General features: G+C 46.8%; 1 protein-coding gene across 2 annotated transcripts in view; it reads right to left on the reverse strand.

Moving 5' to 3' along the window:
* sema5a (sema domain, seven thrombospondin repeats (type 1 and type 1-like), transmembrane domain (TM) and short cytoplasmic domain, (semaphorin) 5A) overlaps positions 1 to 17799 on the reverse strand; it is a 78214-nt gene that overhangs the window by 16059 nt on the left and 44356 nt on the right. For both annotated transcript variants that reach the window (XR_015099047.1, XM_086102325.1), the window contains exons 6-15: positions 16728 to 16826; positions 15020 to 15233; positions 13131 to 13416; positions 11667 to 11802; positions 9263 to 9467; positions 8298 to 8505; positions 7650 to 7767; positions 5643 to 5824; positions 5031 to 5174; positions 2780 to 2927 (exon numbers count right to left, since the gene is read on the reverse strand). Coding sequence is in view for 1 of the 2 variants with exons in the window: in XM_086102325.1 (XP_085958451.1) it covers positions 2780 to 2927; positions 5031 to 5174; positions 5643 to 5824; positions 7650 to 7767; positions 8298 to 8505; positions 9263 to 9467; positions 11667 to 11802; positions 13131 to 13416; positions 15020 to 15233; positions 16728 to 16826 (1740 nt within the window). In the remaining variant the exon portion in view is untranslated. The remainder of the gene's footprint in view (positions 1 to 2779; positions 2928 to 5030; positions 5175 to 5642; positions 5825 to 7649; positions 7768 to 8297; positions 8506 to 9262; positions 9468 to 11666; positions 11803 to 13130; positions 13417 to 15019; positions 15234 to 16727; positions 16827 to 17799) is intronic.

The following is a 17799-nucleotide window of genomic DNA, read 5'->3' on the forward strand; positions in this document are numbered from 1 at the left end:
TTTGTGGATACAGTGCTGTTGTGCTCGGCCAGTTGGAGGTGAATAAGCTCCCTGACATTTAAGACAAACTTCCAGACGTGAAATTTTCGTGCGGCTGGTCCTCTTCGGAGGCTTGATCAAACGCCATGGTGTCCATGGCGACGGAGCTTTCTTTACATCTCCATGGCACATCAGTTTAATTAGCACCGTCTCATCTCTGCAGCGCACTTTGTCAAACACAGGCCTCGCCCTGTGTGACTTCATCGTGGACGATGCAGTTGCCCAGGAGATGAACTTTTGAGCAATTTCCATTACACGGTGCAAAGTTGCAATCATGTACAAATACATATCCGCAAATATTAATTTCAACCATTTAGATTTTGCGCGATAACAATCATTCACCAAATCCAACCAACTATTTAAAGCCTTCAGAATTGCAGATTTTCAAAAGCTTGACGCCAAATTGGTTGAAGATGAGTTGCTTCTCCAACGTCTCTATGGCTCTCTATGCAGTAGCGCGTTGCTGCTAAGATGTCGGTTTCAGCTCTCTGGCTTTTCTTGACAGCAGGTCGGGCAGGCTGTGCGATCTCAGTCGTAGTGAGAAAGCAATCCCGATTGTCAGTGGACGTCGCTGCGGCATGAATCATTAAAATGCGAATGGACATCCCTCCCCGCTTGTTTGGGTGACCTTCATTTGCGGAACCGTTTCGCAATCAGCCATGCGTGATTTGCAACGCGGGGTAACTGTAATTACCGGGTTGAATTCCACAAAGATCTGACTGACATTCACATTCGATGATGGATCAATTGTCCATAATTACAATAGTTCACGATGTCCGCAATTGATTACAAAACACCCCCCACTGTGACCGTTTAAGAATTCAACTTCTGTGACGCGTCTACGAAAAGTTGATGTCCATTTTCCAACACACTCTGAACCCTTATATCCGTACATATCCATTTATCACTCTGAAAGGAAAAAAAACCCCTTTGGCCATGATGCTGTTTTGTCAACCAAAATCTGAATCTGAATGGAAATTTGAACTTGACTACAATGTAATTCAAGTGCTGAATCCCTTTGTTCTCCCTGAATTTGAATTCTTCACGTTCATTGAAGACATTTCCGGATTTGTGGCCAGCTTTGCGAAGTCCGTCTTAATACGCTCCATGAACAGATAAGACGGCTCACCCGGCTGTAGAAAACGCATCGCTTCAAAATCAGTCCAGACTTTCCGCTTTGGGAAACACGAGTGTTGACTGCTGAGCTGCTCTCAAAATCCATTTGTATAGTCTACTATTAACATTGCGACGTTCCTTGAATAGATGCGAGCATTATGGCTGATGCGTGGAAGTGGCTATTTTGACATCTTGAGCGCTAAAGAGAAAGCGCGTTAGGGGCAATAGCGTGTGACCGCTTAATGGAAGTGGGGAGGCGCCGTTTCCATTTGTGTGATGTTGTGTAGCAACTAACATGTCATGGTCAATTATCAGTGTGCGGGGCTGAGGCTACCAGGCTGTGAGGGGAGGCTTCAGAATGCAGTGGGAACTTTTGTTTCCATCTTATCAGACGGTCCATTAGATACTGCTTAGGGCGGCCTTTTTCCACAAATTCAGTCGAGTCGTGGTTAGGGGGGCATCGTCGTAGGTTTTAAGTAACAGCCGAAAAAGGGTTACTTTGACGCGACAGTCTTTTTTTTTTCCTCCCAATTTGAACTCCGTCCGTGTCTCAACTGTTGCTAACCAAAAGGACTCAAATTAATTCGTGCCCAGTCTTCAGACATTGCGGCAGATATGATGTGATCACCCTGCAGTGATTTGCATCCATATTGGAGCAACTTGTCATGTTTGTTCTTCTAGCCTCGGTCGGTTCTTGCCTTTTGCCATCGTCCTTTATTTTTCTTTCTTTGATATCATTTAAAAACACTTGCTGTTCTTCAATATTCAGAAAACATACATGTACAAACAAAAGCCCGCTCTCGAGTCGACACCTCCACCCGTATTTCCCTCCCCTAACCCCCGGCAATTGTTCACAGAAGTAGGTCAAAAAAAAAATCGCGACAGCAATGCCATTGCTGGAAGGTTAACTTCTGAATGAGCTAGTTAGGAGAGCTGCATGTAATAAAGAAATCAAAACATAGGATTTCTTTTTTGTCCAAAAGTCCAGTCGACGTCGGTCAAGCGGGCCTCACTCGCGGTCTCTATTGACGGCTCTTCCCGATGTGCTCGTAAAGTTCCTCCAGACCAAACTCATCCAAGCATACCTCGATGGCAGTGGAAGCCGGAGAAGAGTCAAGCTGTCTTTTGTCCATATGGTCAGCACACAGCAGGTTTGAATGGCTTGCTGACGGCGGCGCAGTCACCAAACAATTTGCATCCGTCAGAGCTTTTTTTTTTTTTTCTCTCTCGAAGCATAACATTCAAATAAACACCAAAGGGGCAAGGAGGAAAGGACACCCACAAATCTCGATTTCATTTCGGAGATAAAAGCAGCAGAGATGATGTGATCATCACATCGCGCAGGCAACAAGAGAAAACGATTCATCGGTCATCCTGACCTTTGCATCGTGCCTTTGTTTGCGAACACGCAAAACCTATTCATATGCGCTTTATGGTATTTGTGGTACAAAACGGCTCCCGGCAATATATCGGACGGATGCTTACGCACTATAAACGTGACCAGGATGGGGCTTACATTCCTTTTCCGTAGCCGGTGAGACCGCTAACCGCACCACACAACGCAAACTGAGAGACTACGAAAAACGTGAGCGGATGGGCAGTGCATCAGATGAACGTGACGTACCTGGCCACACCCGGGACAGTCGTTGCCATTCTCACAGGTTCGCCGGCGCGACTGGATGCCGCCGCCGCAAGGCACGTTGCAGCGTTCCCATGCCGACCAGGCCGACCAGTAGACGTGTGGCGGGCAGGGCAGGTGCTCGTTACAGTACCTAACCGAGAAAAAGGGAGCTGTAACATGAGCCGCAGTCAATCCATCCATCCATCCATCCGCGCGTGCATTTTCTCGACGGCCTCTCATGGGAAGCCGAGGCCTATCCCAGCTGACTTCAGGCAAAAGGTTGCTCGTCAACGACAGGGCACCCATCGACAGAGACAACCATTCATATCACGAAACCACACCTGCAGGGAAGTCAGGCGAGTGTTGTGATTCAATTGACAGATTGACAGTGCGGCTTCGAACTCGTGCCGGCGGCTTGAAGTTTGTCTGAAAAATGCTCCTCGCAACAACAGCAGTCATTGGAGCTTTTGAAGCATTTGTTAGAAATATATGCCGGGCCTAAAATCCATAGACATGACACGGACGCGTGTGCAGCCAGATGCGTTGCTAGGCGACGCTGAAACAATGGCCGGCTCACTATCCGAGATGGGAGGATTGCCGCAGCTTCAGAGTGCGCAAGAAAGCATGCAAGAAACTCTCTTTATTTGCTCCCGATTGAAGAGCAAATAAAGAATTCAAAACAACAAAGCTACTGTCCTTATTTATTTTACGGCAGTCACGCTGAGGCAAAGCGATTCGCGCAAAAAACAAAACTAAGCATGACATGTGTCCTTTGAGTGACAAGATAATTAAATGTGAAGGCGCACGATGCCTCCTCCGCAGTGTGTCTCGCCGCCAAACTGAAACAGCGACAAAGTCTTCATTCCGCGAGGCAAGGATGTCCGCACAGGCTTGTCATGTTGACAAATTGGACAAGAGCGGCGCGTTGTTCTTCACGTGGCTTGAACGTGGCGTCACCGCGCTCGGGACATTACCGTTGAAATGCCCGCATCGCAACAGACAAAGGAACAACTGACGGATGACAACGCTTCGGGAACGCATTCGTTGCAAAATTGTTATGAGACAGGGTAAAAGCAGTTATTTTACAATAACGCCGTCAGGCCGTCATATAGTTTACAACTTTCCTTGACGCTATAAAACGGCTTTAATTCCTGTTTTGTTGTGTTTTGGCTTGCGTGCCTTTTGGGATAGCTTTAAGTGCTGAAATAGCTTTCCGCGCTGAAATGGAATCCTTTCCATTGTGCTATTCCCAAATACTCGGCTCTTCATGGAAAATCAAAAGCGATATTCTTGAATATTGTGATTGGAGAAAATAATCCTTGGAGGGGTCTTCTTTTTCATGTTGACTAATCTGCGTGCTTGAAGTGGGACAGGATGGGGGGGACTTGGGAGAGAGAAGAGGAAAAAGTGTCAAGAAGAGACCGGATCACAAATGTGTGTGCGCTACGCAGATGAGCTGGTTTACAGAAAGTCACGTGCACACAAACACGCGCGCAAAACGAGTCACGCCCAAGAAAAAAAAAACAGCTTCAGCGGATTAAGAACTTCAAACTGCGCTTTTATCATTAAAAAACAAACAAACAGGAATATATAAAATAAAAATGTCCTCGATTTCTATAATGCAAATTATTGTCCAAAGGCAGATTTGCTCGTAATCAAAATATGTTTCGGGGAACAAAACAAAGCACGATCAGCCATCTTTGTTGTTTATGATTTGAGCAGTTGGCCAGTTTTTGTCACAGTGTTTTGCACAAGGCAACTGGTGGAGCAGAAGAGCACATCTCAAGGACTGGCGCAGCAGGAGGGGCAAGACAAAGATGGATTGAGAGGCGACAGCAGAGAGATCCGATAATCGTCATCCGTTTTAGTTGTAATAATAATGTGGGGTGCTCCATTTCCCCAAAGGAAAGGATGAGGAGATGGATCAGTCGTGTGCGCCGCGTAGTTAATCCAGCTACTTTTCTCCATATTATTCGAGTATTAACTTGACTGCGTGTCTATTTGTCGTCCGTGAATCTTCTCTTCACTTCGTACCTAATTTATTTTTCCATTTGGAGTCTCAAACGGCCCCTCACTTTATAACGCCGCAAAATTCATCTATTATCGCCGTCATTATGACTTCACTTTAATATGTCTGACAGGATCTTGCGCCATTCATGCGTTGGACTTGAAATTTCACATGAAGGTCGTTTTGCCTTTTTTTTCCTGCTTTTGAAATGAATTCTCAACAAAGACAAGGGGACGTTTGTCGTACCTCTCCTCGCGATTCTGGCCCACACACACTCGGCCGCCATGACGAGGGGTCGGGTTGCTGCAGGAGCGCTGACGAACTTGAAAGCCAATACCGCAGCTGGTGCTGCAGGGAGCCCAAGAAGTCCACGGAGTCCAGGCTCCGTTTCTATGGAGACACACAAAGAATTTAGAACAAATCATACTTTGTCATTAATTAAAAGACAGTGGAGAGTATGTCCTTGGCAATTTAATGTTAACGGCTGTTTTCTAGGCTATCCCCATTCCTGTGTCAGCCCAGTTGTTCTTTTTCAGGTTTTACATTCGGAATTCACTTGAGGGACATTGTAGAATAAACAGAGGGCAAGCTCATTTTGTGCCGAAAACTCAATATGGAAACCAAAAGCGTTTCATTTCAATTGCCACGTTCTCAAAAAGTTGGGAAAGGTGCAAAAATGGCACAAAATAATTGGCTTCCAAAGAAAGATTGAATTTGTGATGCTCATTAACACATCATCGCAACCCCACGATAAGGGGAAAAGCATTTGGAGAGATTGTTTCCATCTCAGCGCAAAAGGACACTCTGGACAGCAAGCGGATGAGCATTTTTGCAGTCAATGCATCGGACGAAACTTGCCTGGAGCAGTTGGCGACCTCGACGCTGATGCCGTGACACCTCTGACCGCCACACTGAGGAATGGGGCTATCGCATGCGCGCGTCCGACATAGGCAGGACCCCGCGCTGCCGCCGTCATTGTGGCTACAAGCCGACCATCCCGACCAGGCGCCAAAGCCGCCATCAACCGTCACATTACGGACCTGTTGGCAATGAAAGCGGATGACGTCAAAAGCTTGAAAAAGAAACGGCTCGTCCTCGAAACTGGCCTTGGAAGCGCGTTGCTTGGCAGGCAAAAACACAGGCGGAGGACGGTGAGCGCGACACTCGAAATTTTTTTTCCCCTCAGATAGACGCAAAAAACCATCTATGGCATCGAGAAGTAGTCAGGCGTTGGCAGGCGAACATGCGGCAACCGAGGTGTGCGGACTGATGAAAATGCGTCTCGGAAGATGATGTTCTAAACGATGGACACACACGGAAGCACAGCGATATGAGAACATACACGTTGCCAGCGTAATAGAAAGGAGAAACCAAATGGAATGAAACTGCAAGGTTGTTTTCTCAGTGGAACTCTAAATGACTCTGTGCTTTGCAGGAAAGCTATAATGAGCCATGTTGACACATTAAAAAAAAAAAAAGTAAAATATTTCAAATATGAATTTTCACTCGTCGTCCTGACGCTTTGACCTGATTTTTCCTTGGTGGATAAGAGACGTTACAACGCAAACACATGTTTTGTGTATCTGTGTTTGTGTGCGTGGCCCAAGATTTCATACTTATAATTGAACCTCAGATACACGAATGAATGCTTTAAATACATTTTCATCCGTGCATTCTTGAGCAAGGTTAATATTTTACATATCCGCGGTCTGTGAAATAACATGTGGCCGGCTGGCTGAGTGTTAATTGAAAAGCGCATTTTGATACCTCTACTAAAGTGAAATAACTGGTCATTATTCAGATTTATTTTTGGAGCATATTTCAACGTCTTGAAAAACTGCGATCTGTCAAACAAACATTTGTTGCTTTGCCATTTTCCATATCAAGATTCTACATGGCTCTACAGTTTTGCCGCTTTTCACTTGAGTGCGTGTGTACAATGACAATAACGTCTCAGACTTCCACACGCTTAAAGACACGACACACTATTGAACGTGAAAAAGTGGACAAAGTCGCAGGTACCAATCTGCCTGCAGATGTAAGCGCTGCATTTTCTGCTCATGTGACAAATTTCCCCGCAGTATTTCCAAACCGAATTTGTGTCGCCATAATGGTAACGTATTAATCCTACTTGCAGATGCGTCTTATGCAGATGCGTCTATTTATGCATGCACAAACCTGTGCGTACGCATGTGAAGTCATCTTTATCATGAGCAGCATCTCGACATGAACGGCGATCGTTTAAACGCCGCGCACAAAATACTGACACTCATTCGTTTGAATGATTTGGATGCTGAGGGATAAAAAAGTGCCACAGGTTTTATGCAAAACACCCTCATTTTGTATGCAAGGGAGGCCGTGAGGAAGTGTATCGAGGGGCCAACCGGCTGTTGTACAACTGCTCAAGTCGCAGCCGCAGCTTCTGTCGATTACGCCGCAGACTGCCTGCCATGACAATTGTGTCAGAATGCGCGCATGCCGTTATGCGCGCTTTCCCGAAAACATGTTTGAGAGACTGACAATCTGCCTGCGAACATGCGACACAGCACGGAGCAGCCTCCTCCGGTCGTGAAAATCACACGAGGGATATTTCTCAAAAAGCGGTGCGGCGCTGAAAATATTGAGCGGTTGTCGCTCCCCAAATGGTGACGAGTTTGAAGAAATGGAGAAGCAGCCAGAGGTGAATGATTTGAGGAAGCGCGCCTCCGAGACATGCTGCTCCCGTAAACTTTGCTTGTTGGTTGGGATGAATTGAGTGAATGCAGAGCAACTCGAGCGGGCGGGGATGGAAATATAAGCTTCATGTGGATTCATTGACTTTTTAAAAGAGGAAAGCGGAAGCCCCAAAATGTGACCGATACTCACCGGGCACTTTGTAATGCTCTGCTCCCATTGGCTCATTCTGGCGCTTTCTTCGAGCGTGGTGCATTTCTTCAGCAGGAGATCCCAACCACAGTAAGGGTCTCTGGCCCCCACGCATGCACTGGCAAGAGAAAAGTAGGCTTTTCAAAACAAAACAAAAAACTGTTTCATTCATCTGTCCCATCTTGCATAGGTCCAGAGAGAGCAGAGGAAGACGGAAAAGTGCCTTGCAACCACTAACTTGACACAACCCCCCCAAAAACAGTTGCTGTGCGCTCAACAAGGAATGCTGTTTGATTCTTAGCATGTGCGATGATGAATGGGATCCCATCCTTTTGCGCAATTTTTTACATGCGGGCCTCTGTCTCCGATTTTAACACTTAACGGACTGCCAGTCGGACTGAAGAAATTTATATGACCGATCACCAATTTAGGGGGAAGATAGTAAGACAGAAGCGCAGTCGTGGGCGTCTCTGGTTTCTGGCATGAACGCTGATTTCTTTTTTTTTTATCGTCTTAGCTAAAGCCCCCGGCCAACACTGATCCGGCTCCCTCAGATGAGGGCACCCACCCGACACAAGACGAGGTGTGCTGGCTCGCTTTGGATGCTTTCCATTGAGACAAACGGTGTTTGTTTGCGCATGTACTCACTCTCTGCCCTTGTGGTAGCTGCACCGCTTCAGGGGGATCTTGACGACCTGGTCTCGTACGCCCACGTACAGCTCGCTTCGGCTGTGCAGGATCAGCAGGCTCCGAATGGGCTGCCTCTTCCTGGCGGGGAACAGCTCGATCTCCTCCAAGAGGCAGCTTCCCGTGGACTGATTCAGAGGCGAGAGCACCTTTCTGATCGTGCCGTAATCTACGAGAGGGAAGGAATGGGTTTTGCTCACACAAAAGAAAAAAGGAAAGAGTTTTTGTTCTTGGTATCGCAAAAGACCCCGTTTGTGTGTACATCTAAACGTAGAGCGCGGGCTGAATTTATGAGAGCACTTCTGAGACCGTGCAGCATCAAGAAGATGCGGATGCTTTCGGTTTCAGTGAGCCCGGACATTTTGCCATTTTGAACAGGAATGAGCAATTTCAAGACGAGTCTGTCTGTGTGTCATTAAAACAAACACTCCCAAGTACATCACTAATGTTGAGCTTGCTACAATTTCTCCCCTCCCATGCTTCCGGTATGTGTAACAAATGATTACAGAAGAGCAAGCGGATGCCTGGCGAGCGTCTGGTGTCCCACCGATGACGTTTTCCACGCTTCACTCCGGCTGTCGTAGCCTATTGTGACACGAGTGAGATCAAACGGGATGCTGATTGCCGGTGACACACAATAAGGCTGTGAGAATACACGCGCGAGATGTCGTTATAATCGCTTCTGACTTGATTGTTTTTTTTTTTTCCCTCAACACAATGCTTTCAGGATCGTAACAATACCACATGTGGTATTGCATGAGGCGGAACGAGCTTTACGTCTGCAGGATGTTAAATATGTTGAGAACACTCGCATGGTTCATACTTTCTAGTTCATTGCAATTTTTATTTATTGTTCAAAGAGGCTGTGTTTTGGTTGACTCCAAAAATGCGGCGCAGAACTCTTGTTTGTCGAGAGTTAAAGTTACCTGTGGCTAAATAGATGATATGAAAGAGCATGTCTTTGCCCTGCACCACATCCACGGCCACGTGGCTGAAGCGGACGTTATCCTCCATGAAGTAGGGCACGGCGACCACGGGTTGGACCACCTCGTGCATCAACAAGAACTTCTGGGCGTCCTGCAGGTTCCTCTCCGTCAGGTTCACGTACGAACCTGAGTGGACGGTGCCGCACTGTGGAGGCGGACATGTTGGAAATTGTCATTTAGACGACGTGCGGCAAACTGCCGGTCATCCGTACATGTCGGTGACACTTCAAGAGAGCTGCGGCGATGAATTCAAATCTGTTGTTTTGACACTAAAGAATGAACCGGCCGCAATATTTGGCAGCAAACAATCTTTTCATTCTTGTTACCTGCAAGGGGATCTTGCCGTGCACACCATCACACTGAGAGCTGTCGGTACATTTTTTCACCCAGTGTGTCGAATTTTAACGATGAGGAATATCCATCATCTTTGTCGGCTTTTGTCATGCAGCTCATGAACATGTCGTGTATGTGCAGAGTGTACCTAATGTGGTTCTAATCTTGTAACTCCCCAGTGCTATCATGACTTGTGATTTACCTCAGGCTAACCATACTTTAGGTTCCAGTTAGCTGAGGCCGGGCCAACGTGTGAGCATTAGTTTGAAGCGACTAGCTGCAGTCGCAGCACGGCCACTTTATACGGATCGATTCCCTGCATTCCACCGACTTACAGATGAGCATCATGGAGGCTTTTTCCAGCGATGGGCAATGGATCACCGCCCTCACCACTTTAGCAGACGGGGAGCGCGCGTGGTGAGGGACAGCATCAAGCCTTTAGGCGTGCCTGCTCTTAAATTGTTTTCCTCTCAGCAAGGAGAGACGCCGTATGAGCATATATCATGTGAGAGCATCTCCCCATCGTGGTTGTGGCCCAGTGAGATTGGCCTTGTGCGCACGGGGGGGGGGGGGGGGGGGGGTGAATCGCGATGATTGCATATCCGCCATCGTGACAAGACACACGCGGGGCACCTTTGAGATGGATGCGTGCATTTGCCCGCTCGGTCCAGTTGAGGTGAGGGACAGAAGCATCATTTGGCGGAGTGTGCGCGAGTGGGGTCCATCTCACCTTCTGTCCTCGGCAAAGATGGCAAGAGCCACTGAGCAAAGGCACCAGAATTGCACGTTTGGGGGGAGTGCTCATGACACAAAGGCTCGCCGACGGCAAAAAGTGAAACTAAATTCAATGATGCCATTTTGAAAAAATATTAATCACGAATACTTGGTTCAAACATTCTCGATTAGTCGGAGTACCATGGCGTTATTAATAAACGTGCCAGAAAGCCTCCCCCAGCACAGACGCTAACACAACAACCCACAGCCGCAATATATCTAAAAATCAATGTGCGTGATTGAAACAAACAGCGGGATTTTCTGTGAAGACCGATCGCTTGCAAGGTTTACATTGACTGATCAGGATGCGTGCGCTGAATGACAGACTTCATAGACTTCATTATTTGCCAGAAGTCTCTACTCTCCATTTTCTTGTAAACTAGCTGCGTTTTTAACGATGTCTATGTCCGCTCGGGTGAAGCAATAAAATGGTGTCACCTTAAATTCCGTGCTCATAAATCTAATGCGGCAGCATTGACAAATTGATGAGGATGTCACTGAAACCGAGAGAAAGTGGGCGTCGGCCCAGTGGCGAGCATCAGCTATTGTGGGCAATTTTAAGGAGGGGGGGGGGAGATGGCGACGCGAGAGAAACTTTTGAAAGCACCTCTGTGGGGTGCATCGCCAATGTGCTGTCAAAGGGGAATGTGCTGGCAGTCTTGAGCGGAAGGAAAATCGAGTTCCTCGAAGGAAAACGACTTCCATTCATACAGCTTGTTTGCAGACATGAGAAAATGTGACGGCGCTGAGCGGCTTTCCATGTCACCGAGTGTTTGCAGAGTTTTCTCTTGTACAACATCGTCACGTCGAGTGCTTCCGCTTGCGGGAAATATGCACGGGGCGCGCTTGTTCATGTGTGGCAGGCAAAGGGGCGGCGCAGCGATCGGCGGCTCGGCCTTGTCGGGATTTCGATCCCTCACGGCGAGCGCTGAGGATTATCCGTAAAGCTCTCAGCGTGAGAGCCACTTGTGCTCATAAAACATCCCCCTTTCCCCTCTGTGTAATCAGCGGTGAGGATAAAGCGCTTCAGTGCCGCATATGTAAAACAAGGATGGTGAGCAGAAGATCTGGGAGACATTCTACAGAATGAAGTTGCAAAAATGTAGAGAGCACCATTGAATTGATTTGAAACACGAGCGCGCTATGGATGAAATTAATTGGACCGAAATGATCGCTGGTTGCTTGAGGAGGCTGATTGAGACTGCTCAAGGTTTCATGTTTTTTTTTTTTTCTCTACCTGGAAGTCGGGGTTGGGGTTTGGGTAGGGCAACCAGGCCGAGCGGGAGTTTTCCTGGTACTTGAAGGGTCCGTTGAAGACCTGCGATATGGCACTCAGATTAAAGGCACACACGGCGGATGCGGCGATGCTGTTTCTGAAAGTCAGGAAGCGGCAAGACGGGAAGAAAGGGGGGATGGCGGGACACAAGATGACGGACGAGAGATACAAAGAAGTGTTAGTGCGCACGAGACGGCCAAAGCTATAAACTGTATTTGGCATTGCCGTGAGCCAGTAATACGCATCAAACACACCCGGAAGGTCCACCCTGCGCTAAATGATGGCCCGTATTGGCTCGTAAATTCAAAAACGGGACACAATTAAACGCTTTGGCTTGTCTGATTAACGGCACACATCTCCGCGGTGAAATACAGCTTCGTCTTTTCCAGCTGTCACTTCCAGCATGTCCAAATGTCGTCCCGCAACAGTGGAAGACAAGATTGAGAGGACGCTTTTCATTCTCCACTCAGACTTGGCCCATGCGACGTGGCTATTTATTAAAGTTAGTACGTGCAGGCGGAATTTTTCCAATACCTTGCAAACGACTTTGTTTGCAGCAATTGGGAGCCATTGAATCGAGATTAGTCAGCTTTTAGTAAGTGTCTGTGTCTGTGCGCGTGTTCCAAAACTGACCAAAGGATTGCATGCTAAAATAAACGAATCCCTTGATTTTTATGCATCTGTATTTTGTTTTGATGTGTGGTTAGTTAGGATGACATCTGCTTGTGTAAAATGCGTCAGCACACTTGCACACTCCAACATCATCTGATTTCATTTCACGCAGCCAATTGACTCACTAAAAAAATGGAGCCAACACGACACACCGTTTTTATCAGTGTTGTCACAACATCACACGGTCATGTGGAGGCGGTGGCAGGACCTTTGAATCTCAATGGCTTGACGGGTCATCAGTCAAGCAGAGGAATTGTGAATGAGTGCAGTCGCATGAAAGTCTGCAGCGCGTATGCCCCCTGCAGTGCCAACTATTTACAATCACTGGGAACTGAACCCAAAGGTTCGTTTTTTTTCCTTGACATTTGCAAAATATGACTTTTTTTTGTACATGCAAAAGTCCTGCTAAATATTCCGCTGTTTTTGTGTGAGTTAGTTTTGTTCTCGTTGCTTTGCAAATGTCTTCATCTGTTCCGATTGCAAGTGCTTCTCGGTGTTGAAGCGCGCCGAGTTGCCTTGTGTATAAAATGTGGATTTGCGATGACTTGATATGCCCCAATTTTGATGGTGGCGCGGACACCCGCAGCGGCTCCTCTTGTTTTATGTTGTCTCGAGAGGGAAGAAATTCCATCTGCACATTTGACAATAAAGTCGTATCCAATCCGATCCAATTTCTCAGTGGGTAAGACACAAATCTTGCCAAAATCAGTCAAGCAAAACGTGGTGCCGATCCTAATACATGCGAAAACTCACACGTTGGTCGTAAAGATGCCGTAGAGCAGCTCCAGCTCCGGCAGGTAGAAGGTGCCCTGCAGCTCATTGTAGTTGAAGGGGATTTCTCCCGGCCGGGAACAGTTGAGTCGAGCCTTCATGAAGGTCGTCCACGTGTCCTCCAGGAGGAAGCGCCCGCCGATGTCGTTCTTACAGACGCGGCCGGCGCGCGAGAAGACGGTGCGACCGCAGTCGTGCTCCACCGCATACTCCCGAAAGAAGAAGTAGGTGAAGTTGCCGATATCGTAGGACGACACAAAGTTTGGCTCTGTTGATGGAGAAAAGAGAAATTGCTGCGCAAACTGTGTCAAACAGATCCAGTCACTGTGTCTGGGCGTGCGACGCACCCAAACAGCGGGTGACCGGGATTAATAACTACAGGCACTGTTATTAATGTCTTTGCATTCCAATAGGAAAACTCATTTTTCATCCTTAAAGGTTGAGAAGAAAAATGGCCAGAAGAGGTGAAACGTAACAGTTCTCACCCTGTCAGAAACGCGTAACCCCAGCGACACCGCCTTAGCAACCGCGTTCATCTTTTATGTATGACGTTAATGGATCCAAACCGCATGCTTTATTCTCCTTGGCGGTGATTTAATTCATCCTTAAATGGAAGTGTAGCAGCCCCTCCTTTCTCATTTCAACCTTCTTATCCTCGGCACCTTTAAAGGGCGGAGCAGGAGAGAATAACAAATCTACACGCCAGAAAATTAGTAATGAAGCACCCATTTTCCCAGGAGTTGTCATCTTGAAGCATATGGTGACTTCTAATTTATTTTTTCAATTTGGCTCTTAGTCTGCCAGAGGGACTGCCTGACCAAATAAACTTCTCTTCCTCTTTGCCAAACACTCTAAGCTGTCTTAAACTCTTGACGATGCGCCCAGGTGCCATTTTCCAAAAGTGCTTTTTCCATCTTTGTGGGAAAACTGAAGAATTACAAGGTTGGCGCTTCGGATATGAAAGCATGCCATAACTAACAAATGTGGCTGAAATGAAAACCAAACCAAACCAAACAAAATTAGGCTCTTTTCCAACTTAACTCATTCACTCCCAAAGACGTTTTTAAACGTCTTTTCAGAATTGGTCTAGAATTGGCTGGTACTGAATGGGTTGAATGAATGAATTAGGGGAGGAAAGTAATTCTTCAACCCAGAGGCATGCATTACACCTGCCAACCTGAGTATAAAAATCACTTCCCACATTATTCGGGTTGTTTGAAAGTGCTTCTGACGCTATGCTAGACGCAATTCTAAACATACCGTTAAATTGTTGTCGTTTATCTCTTACTTTGGGTAGATAAGGTGTATTAAAAACATGAAAGTGCCAAAGAGCAATTTGAATGCCGGAGGAACTGCTCACATCTTCAAAACCTCCATTATTATTCATGACGGCCTACCTTGACACTGCACACTTCTTTTCAAACTGTGCCATTATTTTCAGTCAAAAAACACAAAATGCGGTGCAAGTGCATGCATTGCGGGGGACGTTATGGTGAGGCAATAAATAAAGAAACAAACTGTCATGAATATCTCAATAAACTCCTGCAAACAAACGCGCGCATTGCGGGAGCCCTCAGTGAAGCGGTCAAAATGGTGCCAATTGTGGTCGCTGACGTGTTGTTATTGTTGATCATTTTCCGCTTTACATCTTCGTAGTGTCGTTTCTTCAGTGACAGACGCATAAATATAATTTGCGAAAACATGGGCGGTGTACGCACTTCTGCAAACTACTTGATGTAGCCTGCTGAATCCATCACTCAAGCCTGAGTGCAGCGTTTTAATGGCGTGCGAACTGTTCGGCCTATTTTAATGGCCCTTTACTCGGATATAATCTCTCAAATGTTTGCATTCCATTAGCTACACCCGCCTACCGTTAAGCCACTTGGAGTTGTACTGGGCAGTCCGTAGTGGTGGCAGGCCGCCCAGGCTTCGGTAGATGGCGGGGTCTCGCCCGGAAAAGTCCATCGCTGTGGCCGCGTAAAGCTCGCCGCTGGATGTGATGAGTGCGGTGGAGTTGTGGAGGGGATTGTAGGGACATCGGGCCATTCCACTTATTTGGTCATGGATCTCGGTCAGATTGGTGAGCTGAGGAAAAAAAAAAAATACAATCATCAGGCGGGTGAGTTAAGTGGAAAATACAGCAGTAAACAAATTGTTGTCATTGACAGGCCAGATAGTCCTAAAACACAAAAACACAATTTGTAACACAAGTGTCTTTCTGGAACTGAAACAAAATAAAAAGTAATGTACTTGTAAATGAGATGCATTTCTTATTTCTCAATCATGGATCATTGCGGAAAGCCGGAAGGAAAATTTAGGACGGCATATCAAAGGGCGACATTAAAATACAAACCACTGAGCTCTGGTAATGTTTTCTTTTCTGCTGCCAGGATGCAAATGGAGCAGACAAAAAAAAATCATGACATTATGTTTGGTTCATATAGCACACACAAAATATACGAGTACAAAGCTTGAAATGGACGAAACCTAATCACAGGGCAGCTTTGGACTAATTAGCAGCATAAATCCAGCAGCTGCCAAGTTCAAAGATACGAGAAAATATGATGTGATACGACGCCAGCTATTTGCAAGGATCCTTAAAAGGTCTTCGCTTCAGCGTTTCCTGTTTGTTTCGCGACGCAGTGCAGCTGCTTGTCTGTGAAAAACATCACTCAAGCACATCTTTGAGAGGCTTTTTTTCTTTTGCTCATCCCAATATAAAAACAATTTCCAGCTTGACCCTGACATTACTTTGACAACCTACACTTTCCTCCAAGATGTATTACATCTTGCTCCAAGATGCATTATTTAATAGTCAACACAATACACAAGGATTAGCTCGGGGGAAGTTCATTTAAGTTTGTCTCGAAGCGGAGGAGTGATTCTGGATGCAATTACTTTCCTGTCACTCAAAAGTTCCGCACGTACGACTCGGTACCGGTGACACAAGTCCTCCAATGTTGGCTCAACTGTAAGCCTTGACCCATACGCAGCTCAACAACCTCTCTGGCCTCACACACTTTTACTAAAGATGTAATGAGTTGGCCAGAATGGCAGGCGGCACTCCACCCAACAAGAAAAGGCGAGTCCTGGAGTCAATTTCCGATTTGGATCAGAGGGGGTTTACGTTTGCTCTGTCCACGTCTGCTCCACCCAAAACCACAACAAAACAGAGCGCTTCTGCATGCCCGGCTGCCTTGAAATGAAAGCCTACAATTGACTGGACTCCTCCTGCAGGCCAGGCCCGGACGGGTCAGTTTTGGGCCATTCCAAGGAAGAGCAATGATAGATCAGCTGTGCATGCAAGAGGAAGTGAATCTAAAGCGGGTCTTTTGTGCAGTCAGCAGCTTTTTAAACACAGAGAGAATGGGCTTGATGTTTGGTGCAACTGAGAATGTAAAATGATACGATGTGACAGGAACCCTAACCACGAGCATTGAGATCGGTAGATCTTTTTTTTTTTTGGTCATTTTTTTTCCCTACACAGTGGGAAAACACATTCTGAAAATATGTCCATGCCGTGCGTGCCCGTTATATGATGAATGTCAAAGCGTCGAGAGCTTAGGGTGTTGCTTATACCGTTCGGTTGGTACAGATGGGAGTGAAGGCGTTGGTCCCGCAGGTAAAAAGCCGGTTTCCATTGACCAGCAGCACCCTGATGTAGTTCTGGCACTCCTCCTGCAAAAACACACCAGAGAACGATGGACATTAGCAGCTGGAAGCCGAGCCGCTGTCTACTTATTGATGAGCGGCCGCATTCGGCGCGGGGGCTGAATTACACTTTGTGCTGGCAAAAGAGAGCAAAACACCTGCTCTTAAACGTGGTCGAGCTTGACATCAGACGATCAAGCCTAATGGCGCTCAAGTCAACAGGAAGCACATCTGTGTGTCAGGTCGCTTGCTGACACAACACGGTCAAGGCAGGAGAGGACCGCTCGACATTAGTTGTGAAAATTGTCTCGACTGGTCAGAAAGTGAAATCGGAATGTCGCTTGACACACTTCACTCAGCCGTGTCTCTTCTCAGCTTTCGGCCCCCGACAGAATCAATTCACTTTACTCTCGCTGACAGTTAAGTGGCGTGGGCCTGCAGCAAACCACTTAGCGAGAGCCTCAACAGAAATAAAGTAGGGTGCCGGCGTGATTGATTTATCGAATGATTGATTGCCGAGGTGAACTTTGCCGTCAGGCTATCAGCTAAGTTTGGTTTGAGATCTCCATCTACAAGCCCACGACAAATGGAACCACTGTGGTCGCCGATTGATTTTTTTTTTTCTAGATTGACAAATTTTCACAGTGTTTGTTTTTTTGAATAGGGCTGTCGAGGTGGCCCAAGTCGAAATCCAACACCTTTTACAAGCTGCTCATGTCTGGAGACAATTGAGATGCCCTTGGTAAAAAACCCACACGAGTCTTATCTTTCACTGTCCCACAACGGTCCGATAGAATGGAGGACTTCATTCCAGTCCTTTGGGTCAAGATGGAAGTTGACTCTCAAAACCGAGAACTATATTCCATCCATCCATCCATTTTCCGAACCGCTTAATCCTCACTAGGGTCGCGGGGGGTGCTGGAGCCTATCCCAGCCGTCTTCGGGCAGTAGGCGGGGGACACCCTGAACCAGTTGCCAGCCAATCGCAGGGCACACAGAG

Source organism: Hippocampus guttulatus, chromosome 21, assembly GCF_054856545.1.
Source record: "Hippocampus guttulatus isolate MCC_2025c chromosome 21, RoL_Hgut_1.0, whole genome shotgun sequence".
In the NCBI taxonomy this organism is placed as follows: domain Eukaryota; kingdom Metazoa; phylum Chordata; class Actinopteri; order Syngnathiformes; family Syngnathidae; genus Hippocampus; species Hippocampus guttulatus.